At 42.9% G+C, this 23,923-nt stretch overlaps 1 protein-coding gene across 1 annotated transcript; it reads right to left on the reverse strand.

Moving 5' to 3' along the window:
* Positions 1–455: 455 nt before the first annotated feature.
* LOC310873867 (uncharacterized protein) lies at positions 456–21,711 on the reverse strand. The gene is made up of 11 exons (XM_083786422.1): positions 21,475–21,711; positions 16,450–16,502; positions 15,129–15,220; positions 14,496–14,554; positions 13,366–13,527; positions 11,903–12,007; positions 10,748–10,840; positions 9,415–9,519; positions 6,578–8,069; positions 6,237–6,301; positions 456–992 (listed from the first exon to the last, which is right to left on the reverse strand). The coding sequence occupies exons 1-11, from the start codon at positions 21,580–21,582 to the stop codon at positions 960–962; spliced, it is 2,367 nt and encodes a 788-aa protein (XP_083642548.1). The 5' UTR covers positions 21,583–21,711; the 3' UTR covers positions 456–959.
* Positions 21,712–23,923: the final 2,212 nt, after the last annotated feature.

A 23,923-nucleotide genomic window follows, 5' to 3' on the forward strand; every position in this document is an offset into this window, starting at 1 on the left:
CATTCACAGAACCTTTCATTCATTTAATGATGTCATTCCTTCCATCCATCATAAATAATAATATGATGTCATTCCTTCACTACCATTATGTTATGATGATGTCATTCCTTCCCTCACTAACATTATAATATGATGATGTCATTGCTTCCCCCATTACAGGACAGATTGAAAAAATAAATACCGTCATAAATGACGTGTTTCCAATGACTGATTTTACACATGCTGAAAATAGCAGATCTACAAGTTCACAACGTGTCGCAGCGCGACACGTTGTGAACTTGTAGATCTGCTATTCTCAGCATGCAGCCAAGTGTGAAATGACTTACTGTATGCTGGCTCTCTTGTCCACTAGTCCCTTCCTGACATTCTAGTCTTAGTTTTAATCGTCATAGCTTAGTTTTACATTCAGTTTCCATTTCGTTTTCGTCAGTGAAAGAAAAGGTAGTCGACGAACATTCTTTGTCATAGTTTCAGTTTTAGTCGACGAAATAAAAATCAACACTGGTTGTGACACAGAAGACAAAGCGATAAAACCGCTACGTCGACACAGGCACCTCCAACGAGGAAGAGCGTCGTAAAAACATTCATAGAAACGCATTAAAAACGTCCTCGCGTGATCCCGTTTTCCAGCTCTTTAAAGAGTTCATATTATAGTCACAGGATGTGGCGAGGTTCCCGGTTCGATGCCTGTGGGGCTCCCCCAGAGGTAGTGTCCCAAGTGTCCTTGAGCAAGACTCTGAACCCCTGATTGCTGCTGATGTGCAGGTCGATCGGTGCCTTGCATGGTTTCCTCTGACGTCGGTGTGTGTGTGTGTGTGTGTGTGTGTGTGTGTGTGTGTGTGTGTGTGTGTGTGTGTGTGTGTGTGTGTGTGTGTGTGTGTCTGTGTGTATAATGGTGCTATATAAAAATGCACCATTTGATCATTCATGGAGTTTTAATCTCGTCAGTCCAACCACCATCACAAGTCTTTATTCTTGGAGGATTTCTTTTTCTGCAGAAAAATAAATGACAAAAAAACAATAATTATGATCAACTCAACAGATACTATTATCTTCTTTTTTTTAATATATATATATATATATATATATATATTTTCCTAACCCATTTTTCACCCCTGTGTCAATCATCTAATGTGATCCTGGGCTCTACACACCCTCCACCAACCTATGGGGGACAAGGGGAGACCAACCTAGTCCCCATATATGGGGGACAAGGGGAGACCAACCTAGTCCCCATATATGGGGGACAAGGGGAGACCAACCTAGTCCCCATATATGGGGGACAAGGGGAGACCAACCTAGTCCCCATATATGGGGGACAAGGGGAGACCAACCTAGTCCCCATATATGGGGGACAAGGGGAGACCAACCTAGTCCCCATATATGGGGGACAAGGGGAGACCAACCTAGTCCCCATATATGGGGGACAAGGGGAGACCAACCTAGTCCCCATATATGGGGGACAAGGGGAGAGCAACCTAGTCCCCATATATGGGGGACAAGGGGAGACCAACCTAGTCCCCATATATGGGGGACAAGGGGAGAGCAACGGACTTGAACTCATGCTTCCTTCATGCCTGAGTGTCCAAGTTGCTCCTTTACACCTGACAGGGGGGAGTGGATATACTATTATCGGCATGAACCAAAACAGATATGGAATGTAATTCATCCGTTTATAGTTTCACACAAACTGAGAAGACATCAGTGAATAGTCTCACATAAGGTTGTGCGGTATTTCGGTTTCGCGGTTTTAATACGTTTCAATGATATCATTAAGGTTTCATCCGTCAAAACCGAGAAACCGTGTGTCACGTGACATGTACGTTGCGTCATGTGAACGTGTCAATCACGTGATTACCGTTTACGGGAGCGCCTCTATGACGCTGCAGAAAGCGCACGCAGGTGAAGAGAGAGAACACACTGAATGCAAGAAAATGGCGACGGGCCAAATAGCAGCCGGAGACCTGGTCTCAAAACGAAACGCAGCAGTTTGGCTTTGTGCCCAACACGGACGGAGACCCAGATGACCTGGACAGGCCAGTATGCAAAGGTCTGCTTGAGCAGAGTTAAGGCTACCGACGGCAACACGTCCCACTTAACCCATTCTGACCTGAGATCAGATTCATACGAGGTTTCCACTGGACACACACTGGTCTGATGAACCCATTCTGACCTGAGATCAGATTCATGCGAGGTTTCCACTGGACACACACTGGTCTGATTAACCCATTCTGACCTGAGATCAGATTCTAAAAATGTCAGTCGCTCTTCAATTTTTCAAAAATAGCAGACCTACAAGCTCGTATCGCGCCACTCGGTGGCGCGATATGAGCTTGTAGATCTGCTATTTTTAAATAGCTAAAGCATGACATGATGCTGACACCAAAATGGGTGCCCGGTCAGAATGGGTTAAAAGCGCATCTAAAAAGTAAACACCCACTGGCCTACAAGAGGCTGAATCTCACGGCAACCAACGTGGGCAAAACACCGACTAACAGCTGTTGGACAGACGGGAATCTCAGCTGCTTTTGCCAAACACAACGCCATACAGTCGAGACAGTAGAAGGTGGAAGACATGCACCGCAGCTGTAACCAACTACTTGGCGAAGGGAATGGTGTCTTTCAACACAGTAGACGAAAAAAAAGAGTTCCGAAACATGGTGGGCAAACTGGATCCACGTTACGAGTTGCCTGATAGAAGGTATTTCTCAAAGACGGCTGTACCTGCCCTGTACAATCAAGAGAGAGAGAGGACCTGCAGAAGCTCGTGTCGGGATCAGAGTTCTTATTCACTGACGACTGACATGTGGTCAGCCGTAACATGGCACCATAATATGTCGCTGACAATCTCGCAGAAGCACTGGTCACACACTGGTCACACACTGGTCACACACTGGTCACACACTGGTCACACACTGGTCAGCACTTACTTGCAAACTGGGGGTTGGAGGATGAAAACCTTGTGGCAATAACAACGGACAATGCCAGCAACATAAAGACAAAGCCATTGTGAAACTTGAATGGCAGTGGTTGAACTGTTTCGGACACAACTTAAACTTGGCTGTCACCAACTCAGTAGCCTCGGAAACCCAGACGTTTTTATTTCCAGGGAGAAAAAAAAAAGTCTGGGTCCGAGTCCACTTCAATTCGGCTTAGAGTAGCGCAAACATTGCTCACTCTGCTGATTTCTGATCGTCTGCACCTTTGTTAAATTGACACACACACGCACACATGTACACACACACACTCCTCTCTCTCTCTGTCGCTCTAAGAGTAATTAGTCTCATGTCGCACAGCTGCGCATAGTTTTCCCCCGGCGGATCCTGCCGGGAGCTGCCTATGCCATAAAAAGCATAGGTGAGTTCCAGGCACAACAGAAAAGGAGTGTGGAACCGCACGCTTGCAGTTTGTCATTCAATCACTACTGCATTCTCTCACAGCTGGCGCAGACAGCAGGCCCGACACAGGAAACAACAGGAGATGGACCTACCAGATCACCGTCACTTCACGGTAAGATAGCTCTACTAAAAAATATAGGCCCAGCCGCCCAATAAGCCAATATAGCCCAATTCTCGTATTTTTCTTATTTAATGGTTCATTAACCCATTCTGACCGGGCACCCATTTTGGTGTCAGCATCATGTTATGCTTTAGCTATTGAAAAATAGCAGATCTACAAGCTCATATCGCGCCACCGAGTGGCGCGATACGAGCTTGTAGGTCTGCTATTTTTTGAAAAATCGAAGAGCGACTGACATTTCTAGAATCTGATTTCAGGTCAGAATGGGTTAATCAGACCAGTGTGTGTCCAGTGGAAACCTCGTATGAATCTGATCTCATGTCAGAATGGGTTAATAAGTAGCGTAGGCCAGCAAACGTATGCCTTTCACTTTTGTTGTTATTTTCGTGACTTATGTGTTCGTGTATTTTTTATTTATATGTCGACAGGAGTGTATCACCCGCTGGGGTTCCCGACAAAAGACGATTGACCGTATCCTGGAGCTCCAGCTATTCGAACTGGAACGTACGACACATCCTCTGCTGTGTAATGATGACATTATTGCGATTGTTTTCAGGGTTATTACGACAACCCCAAGGTCTGCGCCCTCTATGTAATGAAGGGGACATTAGAGACTTTATTCACCCTATTATTTTTGTTGTATGTCGAATAGCGAAAATAGCCGATCGACAAGCTTGCATGTACTGTAGATATTCTATTTTTGATGAATGTTAGCATATTTTTCTGAATGTTGGCCTTATGGAATAGGGGTGAGGGTTCATGTGGTTAAAGGAGAATTCCATACTTAAAAGGCTTTCTTCCCTTTCTTTGTAGTCGTTACGTCCCCACCAAAGAGGTCCAGGTGTTACTTTGAGCAAAAGCCTCCTTATTGGCTACCATAAGCCCTCAATGAATTGCATTGAATTGAATGGGAATTGAATGGGGCTATGGGGAAGATGCTGAAATCGAGGACGAGGTTGGTGCTGCTGCTGCACCACTGCCCCCCATTCCCCCCAAAAAGAAAGAAATGTCGCTGGGCATTCTGCTCCAACAACATGTCGGTCTGCTGCGACTACCCCAGAGCAGAGTGCAGAGCGGGAGATGGCTAGCTAGCTATTTGAGAGAACGCGTCCTATGCGGAGACGAAGACCCCCTTATGTGGTGGAAAAGCAATGCAACCCGCTTACCATTACTGTCACGCGTTGCGAAAAAATATCTCTGTGTCTGTGCAACGAGTACCGCCTCCGAACGAGTCTTTGGCACTGCGGGCAATATCGTGATCCCCACACGAGATCTCCTGAAGCCGGAGAAAGTGGATAATGCTCGTGTTTTTGGCCAAAAACCTTACTCTGACAGAATAGTAACTAGTAAGCACATTGTGTAGGCTGAGAGGCTCCCGCTATGTCTAATGCCTAAGAAGAATAGCGACTGTTTTTCGTTTGTTTTTATATAGGGAGACTTTTACTTTCGGTTTTATTATTTTAATGTGAAAAATGTGCTGCTTGCAACTACTTGCACTAAACGTCACCTTTTGTTGTTATAAATGTGTTGGTTAATACTACTTTACTTGTTACAAAGTTTGCACTGAAATTGTTGACTTGAAATTGTTTAAACTTGAAATTGTTGAAAACTTGACTTGTTTAATTTTGAGTGAGCTTGAATGAATATAGGCTACTTGCTTAACAGTTTGCACTATTGTACACTGACTAGACTTAACGCATTCTGACCGGGCACCCATTTTGGTGTCGGCATCATGTCGTGCTTTAGCTATTGAAAAATAGCAGATCTACAAGCTCATATCGCGCCACCGAGTGGCGCGATACGAGCTTGTAGGTCTGCTATTTTTGAAAAAAACCGAAGAACGACTGACATTTTTAGAATCTGATCTCAGGTCAGAATGGGTTAATCAGACCAGTGTGTGTCCGGCGGAAACCTCGTATGAATCTGATCTCAGGTCAGAATGGTTTAACAGCTGTGAGCTGTCATCTCAGTCTAAGACCGCATGATGCGGCAGCTGGCCCACGTTAAAAATTAACGGTAAAACCGATTTTTATTTTTTTTATTTTGGGAAGTAAACCGGGGGTTTTAAAATGTCCCAAACCGTCCAACCGTAGTCTCACACTAAAACAGTGAAATAACATGGATTTGCATGTCCGTAGTTCCAATGTTTGGAACTATAGCCCATAGCACCCGCTTTGTCTCAATGGGATAGTTCCAATGTTTGGAACTATAGCCCATAGCACCCCGCTTTGTCTCAATGCGATAGTTCCAATGTTTGAAACTATAGCCCATATAGCACCCCGCTTTGTCTCAATGGGATAGTTCCAATGTGTGGAACTATAGCCCACAGCACCCCGCTTTGTCTCAATGGGATAGTTCCAATGTTTGGAACTATAGCCCACAGCACCCCGCTTTGTCTCAATGGGATAGTTCCAATGTTTGAAACTATAGCCCATAGGCACCCCGCTTTGTCTCAATGCGATAGTTCCAATGTTTGGAACTATAGCCCATAGCACCCCGCTTTGTCTCAATGGGATAGTTCCAATGTTTGGAACTATAGCCCACAGCACCCCGCTTTGTCTCAATGGGATAGTTCCAATGTTTGGAACTATAGCCCACAGCACCCCGCTATGTCTCAATGCGATAGTTCCAATGTGTGGAACTATAGCCCACAGCACCCCGCTTTGTCTCAATGGGATAGTTCCAATGTGTGGAACTATAGCCCAATCATACGTCACCTTTTTGGGCGTGTGTTCCGTTGTTTCTGTTTGTGGATCTTCTGACTCGTTCACTGTGTGTTTCTCTGCAGGACAGAGAGATGAATACAGACATCAGAATAATAACATAATGGACTGTAATGTGTACACTGTACTGTACTGTACTGTACTGTACTGCTCTGTACTGCACTGTACTGTACTGTACTGTACTGTACTGTACTGTACTGTACTGTACTGTACTGTACTGTACTGTACTGTACTGTACTGTACTGTACTGTGTACAGTGTGTGTACAGTGTGTAATGTGTACAGTGAACTGCATGTTCACAGATCTACAAGCTCAACGACATGTCGCATGCTCACTTTTCTTCTTCTGTGTTGGAGGACTCAGCGGGGGGGAGACATCCACCACTTCTTCTGCGTCTTTCTCGCTCTTCTTCTTCTTCTTCTTCTTCTTCTTCTTCTCTCTTGTCGTGTGGTCTTCAGGTTCTTTGACCTCCGACCCCTCCTTCTCCTTCTCCTTCTCCTCAGGAACCACAGAGACGCTGGCAGCTTCTTCTTCTGCGGTTTCCTTCTTCTTCTTCTTCTTCTTCTTCTGTTTTGTTGTGTGGTCTTCAGGGTCCGTCTGTCCACCGGTGACCTCCGACCCCGCCCCCGCCCCCTCCTCCTTCCCTGTGTTGTTGTTGATACATTCTTCTTCTATGGTTTTCTTCTCCTCCTTCATCTTCTTCTTCTTCTTCTTCTTCTTCTGTGGTGTGTGTTGGTTCGTCTCCTCCTGCACTGTGTAGATTACAGGTTCTTCTTCTATGGTTTCCTTCTTCTTCTCCTTCTTCTCCTTCTTCTTCTTCTGTGGTGTCTCCTCGTTCGTCTCCTGCGTCGGTGTTTCTCCTCCGCCGTCCGTCTTCCTCTTCCTCTTCCTCCTCTTCGTCGTCTCGTCACCCCCTAGCCCCGCCCCCACGCCGTCCGGGTGGAGCAGGGGGGCGGAGCTTCCAGGGGTGGGTGGGGCTAGGGGGGCGGGGCTTCCAGGGGAGGGTGGGGCTAGGGGGGCTGGTTCAGGGGTGGGGGCTTCGGGTGTTTTCTTCGCCCTACTCTTCCTGGGTTTGGGGTTGGTTGTGGGTGTTGTGGGTGGGGGTAGGGAGGGGGCGTCAGGTGGTTTGGGGGTGGTTGTGGGTGCTGTGGGTGCTGTGGGTGGGGGTATCGAGGGGGTGGGGGCTTCGGGTGTTTTCTTCGCCCTACTCTTCCTGGGTTTGGGTGTGGTTGTGGTTGTGGGTGCTGTGGGTGTTGTGGGTGGGGGTAGGGAGGGGGTGTCAGGTGTTTTGGGGGTGGTTGTGGGTGCTGTGGGTGCTGTGGGTGGGTGTAGGGAGGGGGTGTCAGGTGTTTTCTTCGCCCTAATCTTCCTGGGTTTGGGGGTGGTTGTTGTGGGTGGGGGTAGCGAGGGGGTGTCAGGTGTTTTTTGGGGGCTGGTTGTGGAGGCGTTTTCTTTCTCTGGAGGTGTTTTCTTCGCCCTAATCTTCCTGGGTTTGGGGGTGGTTGTGGGTGCTGTGGGTGCTGTGGGTGGGGGTAGCGAGGGGGTGGGGGCTTCGGGTGCAGAGGTTTTCTTCTTCCTGGGTTTGGGGCTGGTTGTGGGTGGGGGTAGGGAGGGGGCAGAGGACGTGGAGGCTGTGGAGGACGGGGTTTCATCTGCCTTGGATGGAATCTTCTTGGGCCTGGGTTTCCTGGGGGGTGGGGGGGGGGCGGAGGGTGCTGCCCCCTCGGGCCCAGGGGTGGGGTCGGGGGTGGGTGCAGGAGGTTTCTTGGCTCTCTTTCTGGGATTCATGAGCCTATACTGGCGATCTCGAGCGCTCCTGAACCATCTCTGGAGAGGAGAGAGTTAAAACACATTCAGAACGTAGGAAGTGTAGAACCGTCATATCTGTATGTGAGTGAGCGTGTCCATGTGAGTGTTTTAGGAATGTGTTATATAATTAATAATAATAATAATAATAATAATAATAAAACTTTATTTGTATAGCACCTTTCATGACATGAAATGCAGCTCAAAGTGCTTTACAGAACAATGGAGAATAAAAGAAAAGCAAGGCAACGACATTAAAAAACAGGCAGTAATGCAATACAGTGAGGACATGAATAACAAAAAATAAAAGATAAATTAAAAGCAATGTTGTAGAAGTGGGTCTTGAGCTGAGCTTTAAAAATGTCTACAGAGGCTGCCTGACGAAGGTACAGTGGGAGCTTGTTCCATGACGACGGCCCGTAGAAGCAAAAAGCTGCTTCCCCGTATTTTTTTGTTGCCATTTTTTTAGGCAAAGCGAGCAGGCCGGCGGTGGAAGACCTTAGGGGGCGGTTTGGGACATATTTAGGCAGGCAGTCATGTAGGTAGGAAGGTGCGAGACCATTGAGAGCTTTATAGACAAGTTAAATAATTTAAAAATCAATCCTAAAAACAACCGGAAGCCAGTGCAGTGAAGCCAAAACTGGAGTAATATGTTCTCTCATCTTAGTTCTAGTTAAAACTCTGGCTGCTGCATTTTGGACAAGTTGTAATCTGTCAGTTGTTTTCTTAGGCAGTCCTGAAAAAAGTGCATTGCAGTAATCAAGCCGAGAAAAAACAAAGGCGTGGATTAGCGTTTTTGCATCGTCCAAGGACAAATAGGCTCTGATTCGTGCAATATTTCTAAGGTGAAAAAAGGCAATCTTGGTAACATGATTAATGTGTGAATTAAAATTCAATTCAGAATCAATAATAACCCCCAGGTTCTTTACTGTACTGTTACTTTCTACAGTCAGGTTGCCAAGTCTGCTTATTATTGATTCTTTCTGCTCACTAGAACCGATTATGAGAACTTCTGTCTCATCCTCATTTAGCTTGAGAAAGTTCTCACTCATCCAACATTTGATGCCAGACAGACAGGTAACAATTATTATGATTATTTTAATTACACTCCAAACTGTATCTAATGAGCGTACCTGTACATACAGTAGGTACCTGTACCTGGTACTGTACAGGTACTGTATCTAATGAGCGTACCTGTACATACAGTAGGTACCTGTACCTGGTACTGTATCTAATGAGCGTACCTGTACATACAGTAGGTACCTGTACCTGGTACTGTACAGGTACTGTATCTAATGAGCGTACCTGTACATACAGTAGGTACCTGTACCTGGTACTGTACAGGTACTGTATCTAATGAGCGTACCTGTACAGGTAGGAGGTCAAGCTCCAGCTCAGCGGCCACTTCCTGGTACGCGTTCCTGGACCGCGGATGAGGATGGTTGTTCTGTTCAAACACACTCTGTAACACCTGCACGCACGCACACACACACACACACACACACACACGCACACGCACACGCACACGCACACGCACACACACACGCACACGCACACACGCACGCACACGCACACACGCACGCACGCACACACACATTTAAACTCTAGACTAGAAGTTATTAGTGGTCTCACTAATTAGCACACATTGTACGCTCAACCCGGACTGAAAACATCAATTAAAAAAAGGAAAGAAAAAGGCAACGGAAGCTCTGATCACCAGTAAAATATAAATGCTTCCGTCGTACAGTCTGGAGCAACGGAAGCTCTGATCACCAGTAAAATATAAATGCTTCCGTCATACAGTCTGGAGCAACGGAAGCTCTGATCATGAGTCAAATATAAATGCTTCCGTCGTACAGTCTGGAGCAACGGAAGCTCTGATCATGAGTCAAATATAAATGCTTCCGTCATACAGTCTGGAGCAACGGAAGCTCTGATCACGAGTAAAATATAAATGCTTCCATCATACAGTCTGGAGCAACGGAAGCTCTGATCATGAGTCAAATATAAATGCTTCCATCATACAGTCTGGAGCAACGGAAGCTCTGATCATGAGTAAAATATAAATGCTTCCGTCGTACAGTCTGGAGCAACGGAAGCTCTGATCATGAGTAATATATAAATGCTTCCATCATACAGTCTGGAGCAACGGAAGCTCTGATCATGAGTCAAATATAAATGCTTCCGTCGTACAGTCTGGAGCAACGGAAGCTCTGATCATGAGTAAAATATAAATTATTTTGTCGTACAGTCTGGAGCAACGGAAGCTCTGATCACGAGTAAAATATAAATGCTTCCGTCGTACAGTCTGGAGCAACGGAAGCTCTGATCACGAGTCAAATATAAATGCTTCCGTCGTACAGTCTGGAGCAACGGAAGCTCTGATCACGAGTTAAATAAAATAGCAGACCTGTATGAATATGAATATGAATATGACTGGCGTTAAACTCACACATTATTTTCAGTCAGTTTCAACTAGTTTCAGCTACAGTAGGTAATCGACAGGTCCACAACACCCGTCAACAACAATGTCCATCATCCTTCTCACTGCCATCTCCAGTCCACACATGTGCAAAGACGCGTGACCACTACTGCCACGAGATGTCACTCTTACACCACTCAATACAAAATAGGAAAATAAACAGCAAACATTAGCAAGAAAATGTTTATATCAGAAATGGGATAAAACCACACAATACCTGCAACTGCTCCGCGGTGAATATGGTCTTGGCCTGTTTGACTGGCGTTCCACCGCCGTCGGTTTTGTCTTCAGTCTTCTTCCTTTTAGTCGCCTAAAACAAAGAGTTTATTTTAGTCTTCCTTTTAGTCGCCACAGACCATATGAAGAAAACAAAGAAAGGTTATTTTAGTTGACCTTTGACATTCATCTGTCTAGTCGAGAGAAATGAAGTCTGCGTGAAAAGACATTTATCGAGTTCCGCATGTTTTCTTAACCCATTCTGACCTGAGATCAGATTCATACGAGGTTTCCACTGGACACACACTGGTCTGATTAACCCATTTTGACCTGAGATCAGATTCTAAAAAATGTCAGTCGTTCTTCGATTTTTCAAAAAATAGCAGACCTACAAGCTCGTATCGCGCCACTCGGTGGCGCGATACGAGCTTGTAGATCTGCTATTTTTCAATAGCTAAAGCATAACATGATGCCGACACCAAAATGGGTTCCCGGTCAGAAATGACTCGAGAGTGAAAACCTACTGTGAAAAGTAAACACTAGATGATTCAGTAGTCCACTATGTCAGCTGTGTGTGTGTGGGGTGAGTTTAATAATAATAATAATAATAATAATAATAAAACTTTATTTGTATAGCACCTTTCATGACATGAAATGCAGCTCAAAGTGCTTTACAGAACAATGGAGAATAAAAGAAAAGCAAGGCAACGACATTAAAAAACAAGAAGTAATGCAGTACAGTGAGGACATGAATAACGAAAAATAAAAGATAAATTAAAGGCAATGTTGTAGAAGTGGGTCTTGAGCTGAGCTTTAAAAATGTCTACAGAGGCTGCCTGACGAAGGTACAGTGGGAGCTTGTTCCATGCCGACGGCCCGTAGAAGCAAAAAGCTGCTTCCCCGTATTTTGTTAGTTGCCATTTTTTTAGGCAAAGCGAGCAGGCCAGCAGTGGAAGACCTTAGGGGGCGGTTTGGGACATATTTAGGCAGGCAGTCATGTAGGTAGGAAGGTGTGAGACCTTTGAGAGCTTTATAGACAAGTAAAATAATTGAATAGTGAACGATAAGGGGACGTCGCAGGGCAACAGCAGTAGCTGTGTGTGTGTGTGTGTGTGTGTGTGTGTGTGTGTGTGTGTGTGTGTGTGTGTGTGTGTACCTTCTTCTTGGTGACGTCGTGTTTCTCGGGCGTTTGGCTGCTCGTCTGTTTGGCCACGCCCACGTTGGCTTTTGTGGGCGTGGCTTTTGGAGGCGATGGTGTATCCTAACAGACACAGACACAGTACATTACACATTACAGATCAGAGAGTGTTTACATATCAACGTGTGTAAGAATGATGTGCCCCTCGGGGCACAGGTCTCCACCAGGGCAGGGCAGGCTGTGGCCTCCTGGTGGCGCTATAATAGGACAGGTCTCCACCAGGGCAGGTCAGGCTGTGGCCTCCTGGTGGCGCTATAATAGGACAGGTCTCCACCAGGGCAGGTCAGGTTGTGGCCTCCTGGTGGCGCTATAACAGGACAGGTCTCCACCAGGGCAGGGCAGGTTGTGGCCTCCTGGTGGCGCTATAATAGGACAGGTCTCCACCAGGGCAGGGCAGGTTGTGGCCTCCTGGTGGCGCTATAATAGGACAATGTGAAAAGGGTGACATTTCTTCTTACGCCTTGGATGGCAATTGGATGATTTGTGGCATTTTGTTCCAAAAATGTGTTTTGCACAAATCCACCTGTTGGTGGCGCTATAACAGGACTATGTGAAAAGGGTGGGATATATTCCTGGAACTAGTAGGAAAGCCTGTGAAAGATTTCACTTAAATTGTTAAAACATACTCTCTCTCCATGCCTTCATGGTGGAGACAATAAAACATACTCTCTCCCCATGCCTTCATGGTGGAGACAATAAAACATACTCTCTCCCCATGCCTTCATGGTGGAGACAATAAAACATAGTCTCTCCCCATGCCTTCGGCCTGGTGGAGACAATAAAACATACTCTCTCCCCATGCCTTCGGCCTGGTGGAGACAATAAAACATACTCTCTCCCCATGCCTTCATGGTGGAGACAATAAAACATACTCTCTCCCCATGCCTTCATGGTGGAGACAATAAAACATACTCTCTCCTCATGCCTTCAGCCTGGTGGAGACAATAAAACATACTCTCTCCTCATGCCTTCAGCCTGGTGGAGACAATAAAACATACTCTCTCCTCATGCCTTCAGCCTGGTGGAGACAATAAAACATACTCTCTCCCCATGCCTTCATGGTGGAGACAATAAAACATACTCTCTCCCCATGCCTTCAGCCTGGTGGAGACAATAAAACATACTCTCTCCCCATGCCTTCATGGTGGAGACAATAAAACATACTCTCTCCCCATGCCTTCAGCCTGGTGGAGACAATAAAACATACTCTCTCCCCATGCCTTCAGCCTGGTGGAGACAATAAAACATACTCTCTCCTCATGCCTTCAGCCTGGTGGAGACAATAAAACATACTCTCTCCCCATGCCTTCATGGTGGAGACAATAAAACATACTCTCTCCCCATGCCTTCAGCCTGGTGGAGACAATAAAACATACTCTCTCCTCATGCCTTCAGCCTGGTGGAGACAATAATAATATTACCTCCTCTTCGCTGTCAGACGCAGTGTCACTGGAGTCCTCGGTGGGGGCTGGTGGAAGGGGTTTAGGTTTGGGGGTCCGGGGCTTTGCTCCGGGGGTCCGGGGCTTTGCTCCAGGGTTCTGGGGCTTGGGCCGGGGAGCTGCACCCTTCTTGGCTACCTGAGCCTATGAGAGACAGGGATACAGGTTTCTCAGTGATGTCATATGCTACCTGAGCCAATGAGAGACAAGGATACAGGTCGCTCAGTGATGTCATATGCTACCTGAGCCTATGAGAGAAATGAAACCTACACTCTCAACAGCAGCACAAACATATGCGTAAGGCAACAAAAAGGTCGGGGTCTCAGAGACACTTGTTCTTGTTCCTGAGTGTTTTATTTAGCTGCCAGGGGCAGGTGGGCAACCCTTAGTGTTTTATTTAGCTGCCAGGGGCAGGTGGGCAACCCTTAGTGTTTTATTTAGCTGCCAGGGGCAGGTGGGCAACCCTTAGTGTTTTATTTAGCTGCCAGGGGCAGGTGGGCAACCCTTAGTGTTTTATTTAGCTGCCAGGGGCAGGTGGGCAACCCTTAGTGTTTTATTTTGCTGCCAGGGGCAGGTGGGCAACCCTTAGTGTTTTATTTAGCTGCCAGGGGCAGGTGGGCAACCCTTAGTGTTTTATTTAGCTGCCAGGGGCAGGTGGGCAACCCTTAGTGTTTTATTTAGCTGCCAGGGGCAGGTGGGCAACCCTTATTGTTTTATTTAGCTGCCAGGGGCAGGTGGGCAACCCTTAGTGTTTTATTTAGCTGCCAGGGGCAGGTGGGCAACCCTTAGTGTTTTATTTAGCTGCCAGGGGGCAGGTGGGCAACCCTTAGTGTTTTATTTAGCTGCCAGGGGGCAGGTGGGCAACCCTTAGTGTTTTATTTAGCTGCCAGGGGCAGGTGGGCAACTCTTAGTGTTTTATTTAGCTGCCAGGGGCAGGTGGGCGACCCTTAGTGTTTTATTTAGCTGCCAGGGGCAGGTGGGCAACCCTTAGTGTTTTATTTAGCTGCCAGGGGCAGGTGGGCAACCCTTAGTGTTTTATTTAGCTGCCAGGGGCAGGTGGGCAACCCTTAGTGATTTATTTAGCTGCCAGGGGCAGGTGGGAGGAGACTAACCTGAGGGAGGAGACTCTGGCTGTCATCATCGCTTCCAGAACTTTGACCCTGAAGGGAAACTGAACAGAGAACATTATGAGACAATTTACAATTACCATGTAGGGAGACAGTGTAGCGTCTCAGTAAACTATAGGATCACAGAATGCAGAGAGACAGTAAACTATAGGATCATAGAATGCAGAGAGACAGTAAACTATAGGATCATAGAATGCAGAGAGACAGTAAACTATAGGATCACAGAATGCAGAGAGACAGTAAACTATAGGATCATAGAATGCAGAGAGACAGTAAACTATAGGATCATAGAATGCAGAGAGACAGTAAACTATAGGATCATAGAATGCAGAGAGACAGTAAACTATAGGATCATAGAATGCAGAGAGACAGTAAACTATAGGATCATAGAATGCAGAGAGACAGTAAACTATAGGATCATAGAATGCAGAGAGACAGTAAACTATAGGATCATAGAATGCAGAGAGACAGTAAACTATAGGATCATAGAATGCAGAGAGACAGTAAACTATGGGATCATAGAATGCAGAGAGACAGTAAACTATAGGATCATAGCATAGCATAGCATAGCATAGCATAGCATAGCATAGCATAGCATAGCATAGTATATTTCATTACCAGGTCCATTGACGACCGCTGGTTGAGTCTCTTCAGAATCAGAGCTCCGCTCCGGGCTGCTGTCTGGATCCGGTTCCACATTTCCAGGCTTACTGACGAGGGAACAGAAAGCACACAGTAATGAAGCAGGTGTGTGGGGGGGGGGGGGTTTCCAGACCCACAGGAACACACCCAGGGTGCCGGCCCGATTCTGGCGAGCCGCCCCGCGTCCGAAACGGTTGAGAAATGACAGAGTAAAGGTGGTTTAAACCGATGGAGAAACGCCTCCGATTCCGATTCGCACCCGGTGTGTGTGGAGACCTTTACCGTGTGGTGGTCCCTCTACTGTACTGTACTGTACTGTACTGTACTGGTCTGGCACACCCAAAATCACCATATACAGTTAATATGTGCGTGTGTGTGTGTGTGTGTGTGTGTGTGTGTGTGTGTGTGTGTGTGTGTGTGTGTGTGTGTCTTCCGCCGTAGTCTGAAAACCCACCTTTTCAGACTCCATCATGGCCCATAGCACTTACCCCACCCCCTTAGATAGCATTTCTGTAGCCTTAGATAGCATCTGATACAGACTTATAGCATGTTATGTAGACAGCACTATAATTGCATTGTATATAGTCATAGCACGTCATAGTACATATGTATAGCATAGTAGTATATATGTATAGTTTATATGTATAGTTTCATTATATAGATATTCCACTGTTACTTTCTTAGCTTACGCATGTTTCATGATAAATGTTTTTATGTGATGTATTCCCATGCTTTTTTTGTTCTTGCTTAATGTAAGTCGCTCTGGATTAAGAGCGTCTGCTAAATGCCTACATTGTAAATTGTGTGTGTGTGTGTGTGTGTGTGTGTGTGTGTGTGTGTGTGTGTGTGTGTGTGTGTGTGTGTGTGTGTGTGTGTGTGTGTGTGTGTTAGGTTGCACACAGGTGGTGAAAAACAACCATGCTGTTTCCGTGCTCAGACGCACCCAGCCACACACACAGCTCCGTAAGGGTCAAACATGTAAGGTAAAACTAGGTATAGGGTTAGACCAGGTCTAAATGGTTAAAGGTTAACCCATTTAGGCCTGACGTGACATTGTTTTTTAAATGACAGTTTTCTGAAATACTATGTTTCTACATCAGTGGAGCTCAATATTTCATGTCAAGGACCCCAAAGATTATCTGTATTTGGCCGCCGACCACCCCCCCCCCCCCCCCATCTGAAAATATGTAGTTCCAGGAACCCCTCAGAAGCAAAGATTTGAGTTGAAACACGTAACCATGAAGTATAAATGTAAATACTCACTCTAACCATGAAGTATAAATGTAAATATACTCACTCTAACCATGAAGTATAAATGTCCAGTAAAGATGTTGACGTCTCCGGTTCATCCTAAAGAAATGAAAAACAATGAAAACACACGTAAAAAAACAACAGTTATGTATGTTGGTCTTAGTTACTACAGTAAAATACAACAGTTATGTATGTTGGTCTTAGTTACTACAGTAAAATACAACAGTTATGTATGTTGGTCTTAGTTACTACAGTAAAATACAACAGTTATGTATGTTGGTCTTAGTTACTACAGTAAAATACAACAGTTATGTATGTTGGTCTTAGTTACTACAGTAAAATACAACAGTTATGTATGTTGGTCTTAGTTACTACAGTAAAATACAACAGTTATGTATGTTGGTCTTAGTTACTACAGTAAAATACAACAGTTATGTATGTTGGTCTTAGTTACTACAGTAAAATACAACAGTTATGTATGTTGGTCTTAGTTACTACAGTAAAATACAACAGTTATGTATGTTGGTCTTAGTTACTACAGTAAAATACAACAGTTATGTATGTTGGTCTTAGTTACTACAGTAAAATACAACAGTTATGTATGTTGGTCTTAGTTACTACAGTAAAATACAACAGTTATGTATGTTGGTCTTAGTTACTACAGTAAAATACAACAGTTATGTATGTTGGACTTAGTTACTACAGTAAAATACAACAGTTATGTATGTTGGTCTTAGTTACTACAGTAAAATACAACAGTTATGTATGTTGGTCTTAGTTACTACAGTAAAATACAACAGTTATGTATGTTGGTCTTAGTTACTACAGTAAAATACAACAGTTATGTATGTTGGTCTTAGTTACTACAGTAAAATACAACAGTTATGTATGTTGATCTTAGTTACTACAGTAAAATACAACAGTTATGTATGTTGGTCTTAGTTACTACAGTAAAATACAACAGTTATGTATGTTGGTCTTAGTTACTACAGTAAAATACAACAGTTATGTATGTTGGTCTTAGTTACTACAGTAAAATACAACAGTTATGTATGTTGGTCTTAGTTACTACAGTAAAATACAACAGTTATGTATGTTGGTCTTAGTTACTACAGTAAAATACAACAGTTATGTATGTTGGTCTTAGTTACTACAGTAAAATACAACAGTTATGTATGTTGGACTTAGTTACTACAGTAAAATACAACAGTTATGTATGTTGGTCTTAGTTACTACAGTAAAATACAACAGTTATGTATGTTGGTCTTAGTTACTACAGTAAAATACAACAGTTATGTATGTTGGTCTTAGTTACTACAGTAAAATACAACAGTTATGTATGTTGATCTTAGTTACTACAGTAAAATACAACAGTTATGTATGTTGGTCTTAGTTACTACAGTAAAATACAACAGTTATGTATGTTGATCTTAGTTACTACAGTAAAATACAACAGTTATGTATGTTGGTCTTAGTTACTACAGTAAAATACAACAGTTATGTATGTTGGTCTTAGTTACTACAGTAAAATACAACAGTTATGTATGTTGATCTTAGTTACTACAGTAAAATACAACAGTTATGTATGTTGGTCTTAGTTACTACAGTAAAATACAACAGTTATGTATGTTGATCTTAGTTACTACAGTAAAATACAACAGTTATGTATGTTGGTCTTAGTTACTACAGTAAAATACAACAGTTATGTATGTTGGTCTTAGTTACTACAGTAAAATACAACAGTTATGTATGTTGGTCTTAGTTACTACAGTAAAATACAACAGTTATGTATGTTGGTCTTAGTTACTACAGTAAAATACAACAGTTATGTATGTTGGTCTTAGTTACTACAGTAAAATACAACAGTTATGTATGTTGGTCTTAGTTACTACAGTAAAATACAACAGTTATGTATGTTGGTCTTAGTTACTACAGTAAAATACAACAGTTATGTATGTTGGTCTTAGTTACTACAGTAAAAAACAACAGTTATGTATGTTGGTCTTAGTTACTACAGTAAAATACAACAGTTATGTATGTTGATCTTAGTTACTACAGTAAAATACAACAGTTATGTATGTTGGTCTTAGTTACTACAGTAAAATACAACAGTTATGTATGTTGGTCTTAGTTACTACAGTAAAATACAACAGTTATGTATGTTGGTCTTAGTTACTACAGTAAAATACAACAGTTATGTATGTTGGTCTTAGTTACTACAGTAAAATACAACAGTTATGTATGTTGGTCTTAGTTACTACAGTAAAATACAACAGTTATGTATGTTGATCTTAGTTACTACAGTAAAATACAACAGTTATGTATGTTGGTCTTAGTTACTACAGTAAAATACAACAGTTATGTATGTTGGTCTTAGTTACTACAGTAAAATACAACAGTTATGTATGTTGGTCTTAGTTACTACAGTAAAATACAACAGTTATGTATGTTGATCTTAGTTACTACAGTAAAATACAACAGTTATGTATGTTGATCTTAGTTACTACAGTAAAATACAACAGTTATGTATGTTGGTCTTAGTTACTACAGTAAAATACAACAGTTATGTATGTTGGTCTTAGTTACTACAGTAAAATACAACAGTTATGTATGTTGGTCTTAGTTACTACAGTAAAATACAACAGTTATGTATGTTGGTCTTAGTTACTACAGTAAAATACAACAGTTATGTATGTTGATCTTAGTTACTACAGTAAAATACAACAGTTATGTATGTTGGTCTTAGTTACTACAAGTTTAAACCATTTTGACCTAGGAACGATTCTACAAATCGCTTCTAAATCCTGACAGTTTTCTGACAAACCCATGTTTTCTATGTCAGTGGTTCTCACAGGGTTAAACCCCATGTTTCTATGTCAGTCGTTCTCACAGGGTTAAACCCTATGTTTCTATGTCAGTCGTTCTCAAACATTTTCATGTCAAGGACCCCCAAGATTATATGTAATTGAAAATATGTTGTTCCAGGGACTCCCCCAGAACTTAAGCAAAGATTTGAGTTAAAATCTTTGTCCCTGAAAGAATAAATATTAAAAGAGTTGCACCACATTTTCACAATTCTTCAAAAATAGCAGACCTACAAGCTCGTAGCACGGCACTTGGTGCCACGCTAAGAGCTTGTAGATCTGTTATTTTTCAATAGCTAAAGTGTAACATAATGAGGACCAACGTCTATTTATCATGCATTTTATGCAACACATGGGGACATTTGACACACACACACACACACACACACACACACACACACACACACACACACCTGTTGCATTTATGAAACGACGCCTGTGACTGTCGCTCACCGAAAGATAGTAAGCCAACCAGCAGTTGTCGCTTGTTGCAGATTATAACAACATGGAACAAGACACCAGAGGGAGTCCATGTACAACCCCTCACTGTATATGTTTCTTTTCCCTTTTTACCTCCAGACACCAGAGGGAGTCCATGTACAACCCCTCACTGTATATGTTTCTTTTCCCTTTTTACCTCCTTTATGATGAATTCCTGTTCTGTTCTTTAACTACATAGAAGTGTCTATTTGTACGTCTCTAAATGTTTTGATGAATTGAACAAGTGTAATGCTTTATTGGGTCGTCCACTCACAGTTAACAGTCTTTGTATTGAGCTTGAAGTTTGTGCTTGAAATGTACTGTAATTCTGCAAACTGTTAATAAATATTTCAATCAATCAATCAAAGACAACATCACAGATCTGTAAGTAGATTCATGGAAACCTGAACTCTGCTCGTTCTGCTGCACAATCTTAACCTCATACTTGCAGATCTGCTATTTTCGCCGAGCGACACCGTCGTGCATTAAACAATAAATAAGTTATAACTATTCCTAAAAGAATCATGAGGTTTACAGCTGATCAAAGATCTATAAATGACTATAAAGTTGATAGTAGTCACCAGAGGAAAGGTTTGATTGATTGATTGAAATATCTATTAACAGTTTGCAGAATTACAGTACATTTCAAGCACAAACTCAATACAGAGACTGTTAACTGTGAGTGGACGACCCAATTAAGCATTACACTTGTTTACAACAGGGTCCACATTGTTCAATTCATCAAAACAATTAGAGACGTACAAATAGACACTTCTATGTAGTTAAAGAACAGAACAGGAATTCATCATAAAGGAAGCAAAAAGGGAAAAGATACATATACAGTGAGGGGAAAGGGGGGGGGGGGGGGGCGGTGGGGGGATTCAGATTTTACGGGGGCCAGTTTCGAATTGCAGCCGTCCGTAGGTGCCCTTTGAGAGCGGTTTTGAAGGAGTCAAGGGATTCACATGTCTTAATGACTGTTGGTAGGGCGTTCCACATTTTGGTGGCATCGGAGCGAAAATAATTTAGACCCTTGTTTGTGCCGAATCTGGGTTGTACATGGTTAGTTGCACTCCCTCTGGTGTTGTGGGTGTGGACTTAGTTAACATTAAGGAAGTATTTAGACAGGTACATGGGTATCTTGGTGCATGGTGTATCGAATCTTGTGGTACTATGTTTACCCAGGGTAACTGGACTAAGGAAAGGAAAAGTACTATGTTTACCCAGGGTAACTGGACTAAGGAAAGGAAAGGTACTATGTTTACCCAGGGTAACTGGACTAAGGAAAGGAAAGGTGCTATGTTTACCCAGGGTAACTGGACTAAAGGAAAGGTACTATGTTTACCCAGGGTAACTGGACTAAGCTCAAGAACTTGTTTACAGCCAGGCCCTGCTCATAGCACATTTCATGGTAGGGGTTCAATGCCTTGCTCAAGGGCACTTCAGCGGTGGTAATTTTAACGTGCCGGTCCGGGGATACGAACTAGCGACCTTCCGATATCAAGACCGCTCCGCAAACCGTTCGGCCACCGCTGCCCCTGTACTGTACTGTACTGTACTGTACTGTACTGTACTGTACTGTACTGTACTGTACTGTACTGTACTGTACTGCGCAGAGTCTTGTAGCTGCTTGTAGACTGTGAGCAGCCTGGTGTAAACCGCTGTCTTTCAGATGTTTAATATAATAATAATAATAATAATAATAATAATAATATAGTTATAGTTACCAGAGGGTCTTGTAGGGTCTTGTAGACTCGTTGAGCAGCCTGGTGTAAACCGCTGTCTTTCAGATGTTTGTGGATTAAAAACATTAACTTGTTCTTCACAGACATCATGGATTAATTGACTTGATATAAAATGGATGAATTAAATCCTATAAAAACAGTTATAAAATATATTTAAATCACGCCGTACTGTAAAAGCCACGCACACACACACTGTGTAAAAAACACATGTTGTTACTGTTCCTCATTCAACTCTGAACCCGGATGTTGTGGTTGGTTTGGTTTCCGCTTTCAGGGACCGCAATGCATCTTGGTAAATGTAGTTAACTTGTGTAAAATGAAAACCATACGGGTCCATTTCCATTTGGTTATATAGTACGAGAGAGTTAGATTATTGTTAAATTAATTGTTAAACATCTACATTAAGAAGTCTACACACAATTAGAGAATGTAGAATCAATTAATTAATTTGTAACTGTGAGTATAATTAATAATTATACAACAGAGTGGGTTCATATATGAGCAGAGATGAAGTACCCTGAACAGACAGTAGAGGGCAACCTCACACTTCTATCTAAATCATATAACTGATTAATGCGAGCATTTTGAGTTTTGATTCAAAACAAAATGAGGTAAAATCGTAAAATGTTAGTTTATTTTTTTATTACAAAAGCACAATCTGATGACAAAGCTCACATGTACAGTGCATACATAGGCAACGTTAAATGTACACATTTGAAAATGGGATGAAAGTGAATTACTGTAACATGTCATGTTTACGCAAATATTCTCTCAACTTTATAGCACACATTATACAGGTTTAATGTTTGTTTCTATTTTAGTTCAATGTTTGTTGAAATGTACTAATAGAGTGTATGCGCATGCATAAAGTGAATGACAAATCGAGTGGCAAAGTGAGTTTAACGTCGTTTAATGCAATCATATTACACATTACACTCATTCACATTACACTCACATGATGAATTCCTGTTCTGTTCTTTAGCTACATAGAAATGTCTATTTGTATGTCTCTAAATGTTTGTATGTCTCTAAATGTTTTGATGAATTGAACAATGTGGACCCTGTTGTAAACAAGTGTAATGCTTAATTGGGTCGTCCACTCACAGTTAACAGTCTTTGTATTGAGTTTGTGCTTAAAATGTACTGTACATTTTACAAACTGTTAATAAATATTTCAATCAATCAATCAAAACACTTGACTACTCTTGGAAGAAATGACAATTATAAGAATACATTTCAGAATAGTGGTGACCTCTTCACACAAACTCAACTCATAAGAAAAAACAATTGCGGGATCACGGTGGCACAGTCGGTAGTGCTGTCGCCTCACAGCTAGAAGGTCCCCGGACCACACTTTGGGAGCCCATGCACTAGGGCAGGTACCCTCACAAAAAACATGTGGTAATCCTGGTCTCTAAACGGCCTCCCCCTGGCCAGCCGGGGCGCCTGATGGAGGGGAAAGGAACTGGTCTCTATACTGCCTCCTCCTGGCCAGCCGGGGCGCCTGATGGAGGGGAAAGGAACTGGTCTCTATACTGCCTCCCCCTGGCCAGCCGGGGCGCCTGATGGAGGGGAAAGGAACTGGTCTCTATACTGCCTCCCCCTGGCCAGCCGTGGCACCTGATACAGCAACATCTCCACCAGAGAGCTCTAATCCGTGGTCAGGTCCCTCTATTTTCATCAGGACATAAAAAGGTTTCATCAAATAATATAAAAGCTTCATTTGGTAACACTCAGCCTGCCAATGGTGTGATTATGTTGAAACTACTACGCGCACTCAGATCAGCCAACGCAGGGAAGCTGGAAGTACCCTCACTAAAAACGCCGGGACAACGCTCCACACGTCCCAAACTCTTCTCCCTTCTGGCTCCAAAACTGTGGAATGCACTTCCCATTGCAGTCAGAACTGCAGCATCACTCCCAATCTTCCGCCGTAGCCTGAAAACCCACCTTTTCAGACTCCATCATGGCCCTTAGCACTTACCCTAAACCCTTAGATAGCATTTCTGTTGGATTATATAGCATTTGATACAGACTTATAGCATGTTATGTAGACAGCACTGTAATTGTATTGTATGTAGTCATAGCACGCCATAGTACACATATATAGCATAGTAGTAAAGATGTATAGTTTATATGTATAGTGTATGTATAGTTTCACTATATAAATATTCCACTGTTACTTTCTTAGCTTACGCATGTTTCATGATAAATGCTTTTTATGTGATGTATTCCCATGCTTTGTTCTTGCTTAAATGTAAGTCGCTCTGGATTAAGAGCGTCTGCTAAATGCCTAAATTGTAAATTATTATACATAATTAATTATATCTTAATTAAATGTAGTCTCGTTACCAGACGGAGATTGTGGAATAGTTGTCTGGATACACGAGACTAAATTAAAATGTACAGTTGATTTGTTTTATGTTGTTTT

This window comes from Protomyctophum parallelum (genome assembly GCF_964188405.1).
Source record: "Protomyctophum parallelum genome assembly, chromosome: 16".
Classification (NCBI taxonomy): Eukaryota; Metazoa; Chordata; class Actinopteri; order Myctophiformes; family Myctophidae; genus Protomyctophum; species Protomyctophum parallelum.

What these genes read in the sequence shown, in the direction of transcription:
- LOC310873867 (XM_083786422.1), bottom strand. Translation starts at nt 21,582, where the DNA reads ATGATGTCTGTGAAGAACAAGTTAATGTTTTTAATCCACAAACATCTG. An exon ending in TCACCGCGGAGCAGTTGCAG is followed by an intron (nt 9,520 to 10,747) that starts GTATTGTGTGGT and finishes GCGTGCGTGCAG; the next exon opens with GTGTTACAGAGTGTGTTTGA. An exon ending in CGGAACACACGCCCAAAAAG is followed by an intron (nt 993 to 6,236) that starts GTGACGTATGAT and finishes ATTTTTCTGCAG; the next exon opens with AAAAAGAAATCCTCCAAGAA.